The sequence below is a fragment of the Octopus sinensis genome, linkage group LG7 (assembly GCF_006345805.1).
Source record: "Octopus sinensis linkage group LG7, ASM634580v1, whole genome shotgun sequence".
Taxonomy (NCBI): domain Eukaryota; kingdom Metazoa; phylum Mollusca; class Cephalopoda; order Octopoda; family Octopodidae; genus Octopus; species Octopus sinensis.
In genome coordinates this window covers 94588335-94601815 of record NC_043003.1, presented here as the reverse complement: position 1 = coordinate 94601815, position 13481 = coordinate 94588335, and the positions used below count along the sequence as shown (strand labels likewise).

Sequence of the window (13481 nt, the reverse complement as noted above, 5' to 3'; positions counted from 1 at the left end):
TATCTGTTAACCTGCACTTTCATTTATATATTTGTCTGCATATTTTTTAATAATTTCCAATGCAAATATCATCATTTTTTTTCATTCATTTCTGTTTCCTCATCTATTATTGCTAAGAAGGCATACATTTTTTTTCTTGTTAGAAATTGTCTTCATCATTATCATCATCATTATCATCAACATCATCAGTGTCACCATCGTTGTCATCATCATCATCATTATTGTTATTGTCATTGTTACCATCCTTGTTAGTGTCACTGTCATTGCATAGCTGGTAATTATTTCATCAACCCCCAAAAAGATGAAAGGCAAAGTCAACCTCAGCGGAATTTGAGCCCAAAATATAAGGACAGATGAAATGTCACTAAGCATTTAGTCTGGTGTGCTAATAATATTTCTAATTAATAATTAGGCACAGGAGTGGCTGTGTGGTAAGTAGCTTGCTTACCAACCACATGGTTCCGGGTTCAATCTCACTGTGTGCCACCTTGGGCAAGTGTCTTCTACTATAGCCTTGGGCCGACCAAAGCCTTGTGAGTGGATTTGGTAGACTGAAATGAAAGAAGCCCATAGTATATATGTGTATATATATATATGTGTGTGTGTATGCATATCTTTGTGTGTCTGTGTTTGTCCCCCCAACATTGCTTGACAACCGATGCTGGTGTGTCCCCGTAACTTAGCAGTTCGGCAAAAGAGACCGATAGAATAAGTACTAGGCTTACAAAGAATAAGTCCTGGGGGTCGATTTGCACTTTGGGCAAGTGTCTTCTACTATAGCCTCGGGTCGACCAAAGCCTTGTGAGTGGATTTGGTTGAGGGAAACTGAAAGAAGCCCGTCGTATATATGTATACATATGTGTGTGTGTGTGTGTATGTTTGTTTTTTCTGTGTTTGTCCCCCCAACATCGCTTGACAACCGATGCTGGTGTGTTTACGTCACTGTAACTTAGCGGTGCAGCAAAAGAGACTGATAAAATAAGTACTAGGCTTACAAAGAATAAGTCCTGGAGTCGATTTGCTCGACTAAAGGCGGTGCTCCAGCATGGCCACATTCAAATGACTGAAACAAGTAAGAGTAAAAGAGTAATCATTTAACATCCATGTTACATTCTGGCATAGGTCGGATAGTTTGAAAGAATCTGATAGGCCGAAGGACAGCATCATGCTCCAGCATCTGCTTTGGCATGGCTTCTATGTCTGGATGTCTTTCCTAATGCCAACCACTTTAAAGTGTGTGTCAGATGCATTGTTATACCACTAGCACTTGTGAAGCTACCATGGAGTGTGCAAAACTTTGAATCCGAAGGCATAAAGTTTATGCCTTGAGATGAGGGATAGAAGTATGAGAGAAGTGACCAGAACAGAATAGATTTCTTGCTGTAGAGGATCTATGTGCTTATTTACATTTTAGAAGAGAGTATGGGATTAATTGGGTGAAGATGGAAATGCATGAAACTATAAAAGTGATGTCAAAATGAGCCTTTAAGTTATATTTGTTAAAAATAAGTGAGGCAGAGGGACAACTTTTCTCTACCAAAATCTACTCAGAAGGTATCAATTAATCCGATGTTATGATGCAAGGATTGAACCTGGAACTAAGTGGTAGCACTGCAAATTTAATAACCACACAACTATGCTTGCCTCCATTGATTGATAAACAACTTGCTCAAATGTTTATTATTTGACTTCATGATACCTATCTTTTCTCTAGTCCTTTTATCTTCCATTATACTATACAGCATGGAGGCATGTGGTTTAGTGTTTAGGGTTTTAGACTCATGATTGTAAGGTTATGGTTTCAATTCTTGGACTAGGCTGTGTGTTGCGTTCATGAGCAAAACGCTTTATTTCATGTTGCTCCAGTTCACTTAGCTGGCAAAAATGAGTAATCCTTCAAAGGACCAGTGTCCCATCAAGGTGGGGAATATATACTTCATGGAAACCAAGAAACTGGCCCTATGAATCTATGATTTGGGAAGGAACTTTACTTTTTCTAGTAGACTATACAGAACATGTTTCTGAAATAGTCTGGCAATATTGCTAAAATTGCCACATACAGACATTCCGTTGGACTGGTTACATATAAGCTTCAGAAGCAGAAACAAAAAATTCCTCATACATCAACTGCTTTTAAGCATATCTATTCTTCTTAAGATAATAGTTTTTTTGTAGAGAAGAATGCTACAGTCATTAGTTTAGAAACGATAAGTTAGGATTTAGTGTAGGAAACTGCATATTCAGGAAGACTGAAGATGGTTAAGATTTTTTTTAAACAAGAAATCAGGATGAAATGGAATTACAGTGACTATTTTTACTACCACTACGGTATTTAGTTAATGATATCTACAAGTACAAGATAAATATAATGGCATAAGATTCATTGGTGCAGAAATTTGAAATTAAATATTAGTGTACTTTGCATTTCCCAGACTAGTTTGGCAATGTTGCCAGATTTGCTCCAGACATGTTATTTTCATGGTTATATTCGAGAAGTTACTAATTTTACACAATATTAAAAGGTTTAGGAGAGAAAAAATAAATGCTTATGTCAAGCGCATTTAATCATATTTATCATCTCACATACACACACATACACACACATATAAAAACTATGTAGTTAAGAAGTTTACTGTGAGGTTAGAAATTTTTGCTTCCTAACCACATGGTTCAGTCCTACAGTGTGGAATCTTGGGCAAGTGATTTCTGCTAGATCCTCGGAACAACGAAAGCTTTTTGGGTGGATTTGGTAGAAGAAACTGAAACTGAAAAAACCTCATCGCATATATATATATATATAAAAGTGATGTCAAAATGAGCCTTATATATATATATAATATATATATATATATATATATATGTTGAGAGAGAGGGAGAGAGGGAGAGAAAGAGAGAGAGAGAGAGAGAGAGAGAGAGAGAGAGAGAGAGAGTTTACAATTCAAAGGAAAAATCCAGGGGAATAATAAATGTTGCTTAAGTGTCTCAGGATTTAAATCCAGGGGAATAATAAATGTTGCTTAAGTGTCTCAGGATTTAAATCCAGGATAGTAAGTCGCATTTAGTAGAAAATAGGAAAATTGAAAAGGAGACAAACTCTCAGGATGTTGTTGAACCATTTATATCTTGAATTCTTCTACATAAGTTTTGGTGGATGTACTCCAAAATGTTTGACAGGATAAATTATGGTCAGCTATGCATCAATCTCATCAGGAAGGATATAAATAAAGGACTTTCTATTTCTGTTCACATGTTTGTTTGATGAGTTTGTTATTTATATCCTTCCTGATGAGATTGATGCATTGCTGACACCGAAACATATGTAGAAGAATTCAAGATATAAATGGTTTAACAACATCTCAAGAGTACGTCTCCTTGTTCAATTTTCCTATATATATATATATATATATATGTATATATATATATATATATATCATCATCATCATCATCATCATCATCATCGTTTAATCTCCGTTTTCTGTGCTAGCACGGGTTGGACAGTTCAACCAGGGTCTGGGAAGCCAGGAGGCTGCACCAGGCTCCAGTCTGATCTGGCAGTGTTTCTATAGCTGGATGTCCTTCCTAACGCCAACCACTCCGTGAGTGTAGTGGGTGCTTTTTACGTGCTACTGGCACAGGTGCCAGGGGAGGCTGGCAGTGGCAATGATTGGTTGGTGCTTTTTATGTGTCACCAGCACAGAAGCCAGTCAAGGCAGCACTGGCATCGGCCACATTCGGATGGTGCTTTTTACGTGCCACCTGCACAGGTATCACAACTACAATTTCCATTTGATATTCATTTTGATGTTGATGTACTTGACTCAATAGGTCTCTTCAAGCACAGAAGGTCACCCTACGATCCAAGGTATGCACAGCAGATTGTTCTGCAATCAAAGGTACTTTGGATGGGCTGGGACAGTTAATCAAATATGTCCTATTAAAATAAAGTGTACTGGATTTCAGATAAGTGCTCTTGGTATGAGAAATGTCTAAAACCTGAAAGGTATTTAGAGATGCAATTAGAGTGATTATAATTGAGAGTAAAAGAAGAGATAAGTCCATAATATAAACAATATTGTATTAATAAATAAATATATAAAATATAACTATTATCATTTTAAAAAGTTTTGAGAGATCTTACAATCATTTCCTGAAAATACTACCTTTCAAAATGATATCCAAATTTATACCAACATAGATCTATACCAATAACATTTTTAATGGTATGGTATACTATGGTATCCAGCTGGATAACATATCTCTCTAAACTCACATTAATTATATACATACATGTGTGTATGTGTATGTGTGTGTTTGAGTGTGTGTGTGTGTGTATGTATGTGTATAAGCTTGAACTTGGTGCTCATTTATTTCATCTGTTATGTATTTTTCAGTATTTGGTGACACATGCTATCATACTACAGGTGCAATCCATAGATGCACCCCTCATAAGGGTAGCTTGCATTTGAAAACACCCCCTCAGACAGACAAGTAGGAAATATTAAATGATGAAGCATATGTAACAGAGGAAATAAAATACTATCAAATTCCCTTCTTCTTCTTCTTCTTCTTCTTCTTCTTCTTCTTCTTCTTCTTCTTCTTCTTCTTCTTCTTCTTCTTCTTCTTCTTCTTCTTCTTCTTCTTCTTCTTCTTCTTCTATGTTTGACTTTTGCTTTATATTTGTACAACCTGGCTCCAAGTCTCACCCAGAGACCTCAAGAGACAACAGGTTGGAAGTTCATGTTCTTGACCTGAAGAAAATTCTAACTGGGCCCCACCTGCAAGGTCATGTGCTGTTAATCTTGATATAACATCACAACGTTATGCACATGTGGTTGTGATGCATGTGCCTAGTGCACCCTTATTAGATGGGTAGTCATGATGGGTATACTGGGCTTTGTATATTTTACCCCGGTGTTACTTTGATGGCATGCACTGCTTTCTCACTCAATAATAATAATAATTATAATAATAATAATAATGATAAAAATAATAAAAAATAATAATAATAATAATAATAATAATAATAATAATCATAAACATAATAATAATAATAATAAACATAATAATAATAATAATAATAATAATAATAATAATAATAATAATAATAATAATAAAAATGATGATGATGATGATGATAACGGAATTGGAAAATGCAATGGAAAAATGCTAAAAAGGTGCAAGGGCATATCTTGATGCAAAATACCAAATAGAAAAGAAAGGGTTCAAAACTTATCAAAACCCTAAAACAACATGTGCGGTCAAAAACATTTAAGGTGCAATGCTACACTAATTGCATGTTGCAGTTCCATCAAAGCTGGTTATTCTCAAATAACCAGAGGCAGTTTTTAAGAGCTTAAGAGAAGATACATAAGATAATATCATATTGTGATCTTTGTAGTAATAATTATACCTTTTAACATTTTTCAAATCACATAGAACTGTAACAGGTAGTAAAAAAAAAATGTATGCAATAAGAATAAGATTACATAAATCTCGGATTTGTAGGGATCCTTGATTGGCCTAAATGGTTGTCTTCTTACTGAGGTAACCCAGTTCATTCTTTTTGCATATTATGGCTTTCTATACTTTATTTTTTCTTTTGTAATTATTGATTCTGCATAATCCACCTCCCACTCATCATTTTGGTAAATTGTCCTTATAATACTCCTTTTTCTCTCACCTGTGAGACAAATAAAGAACTCAATAACAACAACAACAACAACAACAATAATGATTTCAAATTTTGGCACAAGACCAGCTATTTGGGAGACAGGACTAAGCTGATTATATTGAGCCCAATTCCGCCGAGGTCGACTTTGCCTTTCATCCCTTCGGGGGTCGATAAATTAAGTACCAGTTACGCACTGGGGTCGATATAGCCGACTTTATCCGTTTGTCTGTCCTTGTTTGTCCCCTCTGTGTTTAGCCCCTTGTGGGCAGTAATGAAATATATATTGAGCCCAATATTCAATTGACCCTGAAGGAATGAAAGGTAAAGTTGACTTTGGTTGAATATGAACTCAGAACATAAACACAGATGAAATGCTGCTAAGCAATTTGCCCAGTGTGCTAATGATTCTGCCAGCTTGCCACCTTGTCAACAATAATAATAATAATCATTTCTGTTATGGTGACAAGGCCCAAAATTTTGGAGGAGGGGGACTAGTCGATTACATCAACTGGTACTTGTTTCATCAGCGCTGAAAAAATGAAAGGCAATGTTGACCTCACAGAGTTTGAACTCAGAAAGTAAAGAATCAGAAAAAAAAAAATGCCACTAAGTATTTTGTCTGCGATGGTAAGGATTCTGCCACCTGGCTGCCTTAGTTTCAAATTTTGTCATGGGGCAAGCAATTTTAAGTGTGTATGTGTGTAGTGGTGGAGGTGTGGTAGCTTGATTAGACTGACTTTAGTACTTTATTGGTACTTTATTTTATTGACCTTGCAAGGATGAAATGCGAAGTTGACCTCAGCAATATTTGAATTCAGTATGTAAAGAGCTGGAAGAAATGCTGCAAAACATTTTCTCCCGTGTGCTAACGATTCTGCTTGCTGTCTTAATAATAACAAGCTTGCCATCTTAACAATGATAATAATAATGATGATCATAATAATAATAATAATAATAATAATAATAATAGTAGAAGAAGGGGCTGGTTGCTACCTAACTCAGATACCAGGAAACCCCAAAATGGCTGAAGTTCAAAAGACAGTGCTGATGGGAACTGCTCATATCCTACGCAAAATACTTTCTATGTAATCTCAAGTTTTAAAACAAACATAATTTTCTTATGGCTTCTTAAACATTCTCTAGAACACTATGTACAAAACCAAATATATGGCACCCTAGGCATAATACTAGCATGAACTTCCAACTTGTTGTCTCATGATGTCTCTGGGTGAGACTTGGAGCCAGCTTGTGCAAATGTAAAGCAAAAGTCAAACATAAAATAATAATAAATAATAATAATAATAATAATAATAATAATAATAATAATAATAATAATAATGATAATAATAATAATAATAATAATAATAATAAATAATAATAATGATAATAATAATAGTAGAAAAAGGGGCTGGTTGCTACTTAGCTCAGATACCAAGAAACCCCAAAATGGCTGAAATTCAAAAGACAGTGCTGATGGGAACTGCTCATATCCTACACAAAATACTTTCTATGTAATCTCAAGTTTTAAAACAAACATAATTTTCTTATGGTTTCTTAAACATTCTATAGAATATATTTGTATGTACAAAACCAAATATATGGCACCCTAGGCATAACACCAGCATGAACTTCCAACTTGTTGTCTCTTGAGGTCTCTGGGTGAGACTTGGAGCCAACTTGTACAAATGTAAAGCAAAAGTCAAACAGAAATTAATAATAATAATAACAATGATAATAATAATAATAATAATCATCATCATTGTTTAGCATCCACTTTCCATGCTAGCATGGGTTGGACGGTTCAACTGGGGTCTGGGAAGCCAGGAGGCTGCACCAGGCCCAGTCTGATCTGGCAATGTTTCTATGGCTGGATGACCTTCCTAACGCCAACCACTCTGTGAGTGTAGTGGGTGCTTTTTATGTGCCATCGGCACAGGTGCCAGACGAGGCTGGCAAATGGCCACGATCGGATGGTGCTTTTTATGTGCCACCGGCACGATGCCAGTCGGGCTGGTGCTGGCAATGGCCATGTTCGGATGGTTCTCTTATGTACTACCGGCACTGGTATCACAGCTGCAATTTCTATTGATGTTGATCGATTTTGAAATAATAATAATAATAATAATAATAATAATAATAATAATAATAATAATAATAATAATATTACAGTAAATATTCAAGGAAATAAACTACCACCAGCTAGCTGAATACCCAATGTATTACACACAACACACAATACAAAACTAATATAACAAAAGACTGTGCCACACCTAAAAGAAATCAACCCCCTCCCCCCCCCCCCCCAAAAAAAAACCTGACACAATACAATACCAGGAAGAGTTTGCACCCTTCTAACAACAAAATAGAACACACAATGCTGCACAGACCCCAGCAACACAGAGGTGTAGCAGGTGATATAGTAGTAATTTGCCATGGGAACTGTTCACATTCTTTAAAAATATTGTCTATGTAATCTCCAAAACATTTTAATCTGTAAACTATATCAAAATACTTTTAAAAGTACATAATAGCAAACACTTTTTACTGTTCTTTTAACAGTACATTATCATCTTATAATCAAATTACTTTTAGAACAAACTCCTAATTTTCTTATGTTTCCACAGACATTCTCTAGAACAATAATTTGTGCAAAACCAAAATTATGGTACCCTAGTCATAACACCAACTTGAACTAACTTGTTGTCTCTTAAGGTCTCCAGGTGAGACTTGGAGTCAACTTGTACAAACGCAAAGCAAAAGTCAAATGTATGATGACGATAATAATAATAATAATAATAATAATAATAATAATAATAATAATAATAATAAAATGCCCTGATGCAGTACCAGGCAGTGGCTCTCATGGCTTCTGATCTTAACTGATTGGAAGTGTTATCATGTACATTGTTTTGTCTTGGTATAAAAGATGGGCTACAGCAAATATTCTGCTCAATACCACAGATTTGCTTGTCAGTTGTTTGACCATAACCAGTTGAGCATGTCCCTTAGTGGCTGGCGATATGTGCATCTCTGATCACGAGCAGAAGTAGTGGGGGAGCATCATAGCCATGTGTTGAGAGGGATTCTTTGGTGATGATGGTGATGACAATAATGGTTTTTCATATTTCCTAAAATAATGCCATCTGGAACTCATTAAAACAATTCTTTTAAGTGTTATGGAAGGGAAATCCCATCATTGACTCATCAGTGTTTGATGTCCAACAGATGCTATGGAAGTATGTCAGTGACCAGGTCACAAAAGTGCGACAAAACTTTTCAGCTTATAATATCAGTTGTACTGTTAAAATGTATGCAAAATGTGAATGCAGCTGTTAATGCATGTTCTTGAACTGTCAAAAATAATGACTTGATAATGATATAAAAGCAATACCTAATTCCTGATAAATATTTGCATGGAAATAAAGTGGCAAGCTGATAGAATTGTTAGCATACTGGGTTGAAACACTTAGTGGCATTTCATCCATCTTCGCGTTCTGAGATCAAATTCTGCTGGAGTTGACTTCACTTTCATTCTTTCAGAATACCAGTTGAGTACTGGGGTCATTGTAATTGACTTCCCCCACTGCCCTGAAATAGCTGGCCCTGTGCCAGAATCTAAAAATATTCGCATTGGAATAGAACATGGCAAAGAAAACAAGAAATCTATGAAAAGTAGACCTGTTTCATGTTTTTTGTAGTTATTGTAGGTTAATATCAGGTCAAAACATGCCATAGCCATTCTATCTGTTTATAATTATCTTGGAATGCACTATCTGATATGTTCACTTTTGAAAGATGAGGAGTATGTGATTTGAGAGAGATTGGGCTGCTATTTCCAGCATGTTGAGCAACTTTACTCTTTTACTCTCTTTTACTTGTTTCAGTCATTTGACTGTGGCCATGCTGGAGCACCGCCTTTAGTCGAGCAAATTGACCCCAGGACTTATTCTTTGTATTCCTAGTACTTAGTCTATCAGTCTCTTTTGCCGCACCGCTAAGTTACAGTGGCGTAAACACACCAGCATCGGCTGTCAAGTGATGTTGGGGGGACAAACACAGAAAAACAAACATATACAGACACACACACATATGTATACATATATACGACGGGCTTCTTTCAGTTTCCGTCTACCAAATCCACTCACAAGGCTTTCGTCGACCTGAGGCTATAGTAGAAGGCACTTGCCCAAAGTGCCACGCAGTGGGACTGAACCCGGAACCATGTGGTTGGTAAACAAGCTACTTACCACACAGCTACTCCTACGCCTATAACTGTTTCTTATTTTTATTTTACGTTTAGTTAAATTTTTCTCAGGTTAAGTTACACCACACTAAAAACAAACAAACAAACAAACCATCTTCCCATCCCACAACAAAAAATCTAATATTTTTGGAGCTACTTACAATTTTAAAGAATTTCCTTTTTTTTCATTCTCATTTCCAAGAGGTGTACTAGATTTGTCCCTTCCAAAATCTTGGTCCATTGCCATTTTACTTCACTGATTTCTTTGTAACTTGTAGTAGAATCACAGTTATAGAGTTCATAGTTTAAGAAGCCATGTGTGTCTTTGACCAAATGTTTATTATGGTGCCGCTAGATTACAGCCTGATTATAGGTATATTGACGCAAGTAGATATATTTATACATACATACAACCCCCACACATGTGTGAGTGTGTGTGTTTATATATATGTATATATGTGTGTGTGTGTGTGTGTGTGTGTGGTGTGTGTGTGTGTGTGTGTGTATAGATATATGTATATGTATATGTGTGTGTGTGAGTGTGTGTGTGTCTATGAATGTATGTATGTATGTATGTATGTATATATGTATGTATGTATGTGTGTGTATGTGTGTGTGTGTATCTGTGTATGTATATGTAAATGTATATGTGTCTGAGTATCTCTTTGTGTAAGTTTATGAAATGTGTTTAAAAGTGTATAAGTATATAAGTGTATGTGTATATATATGATTGGAGAGGTATATATGTGTGTGTATAGATATTTGGAATCTGTATGTTTATGACAGTGTATTTGAATTCATGATGATAAATATGTATATAAAGGGCTCTGTACATGAGGGGACATACTTATCCCTGACACTGTGTGCTTGTATGAATTTCGTTTATATGCATGAATACGGGTATGCAATTTATGTATGAATATACATATGCGTGTATCTATGACTGAGTGTGTGTATGTGCATGTGTATGTGTATTTATGCAAGTTTCTATATGTCTATATGTATATATACCTATGTGTATGTGTGTATATATCTGTGTGTGTGTGGTGTATGTATGTATGTTTCAGTGTGTGTATATATGTATGTATATCTGTGTATGTGTGTGGGGTGTGAGTGTATGTATGTATGTATGTATGTATGTATGTATGTATGTATGTATGTATGTATGTATGTATGTGTGCGTGTATATATGTATACTTGTGTGTGTGTGGGTGTATGTATGTACGTATGTATGTGTACACGTACGTATATCTGTGTGTATGTGAAAATGTGTATGTTGTGTGGAAGAATATTGTTTCACTTGTTGCCTAGGTGATGCTAGAGGTCAGAATGAGATCGCAGCTGTGTTTGCCTGTGTAGAATCTGTATTTTATGTAATAAGCCAGCAGAAGAAGAAGAAGAGGAAAAAGAAGAAAAGGAAGAAGAAAAAGAAGAAGAAGATGATGAAGAAGTAGTCTACAGAATTGGTAACTAGGAAGAAGATTTTTCAGGGGAGAAGGCACTGTAAGAAAGGAAAAGTGTAAGCTGTGATAGCAGTGGTAGCAGTAGTGGTAGTGTGTAGGATGTGGATAAACAGAGCTGGTGCTGGAATCAAATGAGGCAGTGATAATGGTAAGGAGGAGGAGGAGGAGGAGGAGGGGGGAATATAGACAAGGGATGAGATAAAATGGTAAAATAAATAAATAAGAAAAGCAAAAATAAAAACTGAAATAAAAAGTTTTATTTTATCTGATCAACATATTTGGATAGAAAATAATTTTAATTTGTTTTACTTTAAAACATTCTGTCTGACTGTCTGTGTCTGTTGCTGTCTTTATCTTTATGTATCTATTGGCCTGTCTGTCTGCTTGCCGTCTGTCTGTCTGCTTGTCTGCCTTTCTTTCTATCTATCTATCTATCTATCTATCTATCTATCTATCTATCTATCTATCTATCTATCTATCTGTCTGTCTGTCTGCCTGTCTATCTATCTATCTATCTATCTATCTATCTATCTATCTATCTATCTATCTATCTATCTATCTATATTTAATATATTCTAATATACCCTATTTTAATGTGTATAAGGAACCCTTTTTTGTCAAAAATTGGGTTAAAAAAGTATAGGAGTTTCTTATATATGGATAGTATTTTAATCCCTTAGAAAACCTTTTTTCCAAATTTTAAGCCCCTAGAATTAGGGTGTTCCTTATACATGTTAAAATATGGTAATGTCATCATCATCACCATCATCACCATCACCATTATCATTATCATCATCATCGTCATCATCAGACATCTGTTTTTCTAAGCTTGCGTGGCTTGGATTGTTTCATGGGATCCAGCAAGCTGCAGGGTTGCATGTATCTCCAGTGACATCTTTTGCATTGTCTGTATGGCTGGATGACCTTCCTAATGCCGACCACTTTACTGTGTGTACTAGTTGATTTCCTTGCGCCACTGGCATTAGCATAGTCACCAAGAAAGATGCAGACAGGGAAAGAACAGGGAAATGAAAATGTAAAGAAGACATCACTCCATTTAAAGAAGGGCATGCATGTGAGCATGAACAGCCTGCAACCTCTTCCCTCGTAGCTCTCTGTTGCATGCACTGGTAAGGACATGTTCTCTGTCTCCTGTTAGATCATCCTACCAGGGTCCTATTCTCATTTGATGCAGCAGCTGTGGGCTGGAAGAGGCCTCGTAGCACACCCCACACTAGATGGTTGGACATGATTGGAAGATGCAGAGGGGCCGGAATGGGACTGCCAGTGATGGAGAGCACTGATGAACCTGGTTGGCTCTACTCATGATGATGTCTCTGGGACCACTAACCTGGAATGACCCAGCCCCATCAAGCAAGGGCTTGAAGCAAGCAAGCAGGTATTCCTTGACTAAGTGGGGATGGCTTTATGCTAGGTATTGAAAGGCAAAAAATATAACAGAGGGCGAAGTGCAAGGGCCTTGCTACAAAAAGGATCCATAGTTATCCTGCATTATATATGGGTCAGTTGGAAGTAGATAAGATAGTAGTGATGGGGTGCCATAGCAAACCTTCAAAGTTTAAGAAGATGAGCATTAGAGAGGATACAGATCAAAGGATGGATGGAAAGAGGAGATTGGTAGTTACACAAGGGTGTGAGGGGAGAGTGACAGATGGTTAGAGATGGGTATAGAGGTGAATGTAGTGAATGAGGAACAAGGGTGGAGGTGAGAGTAAGATGAGAGAAATAGAAGTGGCTCCAGGAGGATAAGATCAGAGCACAGTTTAAGCTATCTTTTTGCAGAAGAAGGTTTATGTTCCTATAACCTGTGTTAATTCTGTAATCCTTTTAAATGGAAGATAAGAAAGTTCATTTTCGGCACTTGATGCTTTGGGAATCAGACAAAAATTGCTGCAGCTCGGCTAGAATGTGTTACCCCAGCCTCCATATTCACCAAATATTGCTCCTTCGGATTTCCACTTATTCAGGTCTCTACAGAATAGTCTTAACAGTAAAAATTTCAATTCCTTGGATGACATAAAAAGATATCTTGATGAATTCTTTGCCATGAAACCACCTCAGTTCTGGGAAGAGGGTATTTTAA

The 13481-nt window shown here is 36.3% G+C and overlaps 1 protein-coding gene across 5 annotated transcripts in view; it reads right to left on the bottom strand.

Moving 5' to 3' along the window:
* The window catches only part of LOC115213777 (tumor protein p53-inducible protein 11), a 547834-nt gene that overhangs the window by 511104 nt on the left and 23249 nt on the right, over positions 1-13481 (bottom strand). The window contains exon 1 of one of the 5 annotated variants that reach the window (XM_036504954.1): positions 10076-10329. The exons of 1 other annotated variant lie outside the window; for it this stretch is intronic. In XM_036504954.1, the coding sequence (XP_036360847.1) occupies positions 10076-10161 (86 nt within the window). In that variant the 5' untranslated portion in view covers positions 10162-10329. Of the gene's footprint in view, positions 1-10075; positions 10330-13481 lie in introns of those variants that run through there. 3 more of the 5 variants (XM_036504947.1, XM_036504953.1, XM_036504952.1) reach the window with 3 other exon arrangements.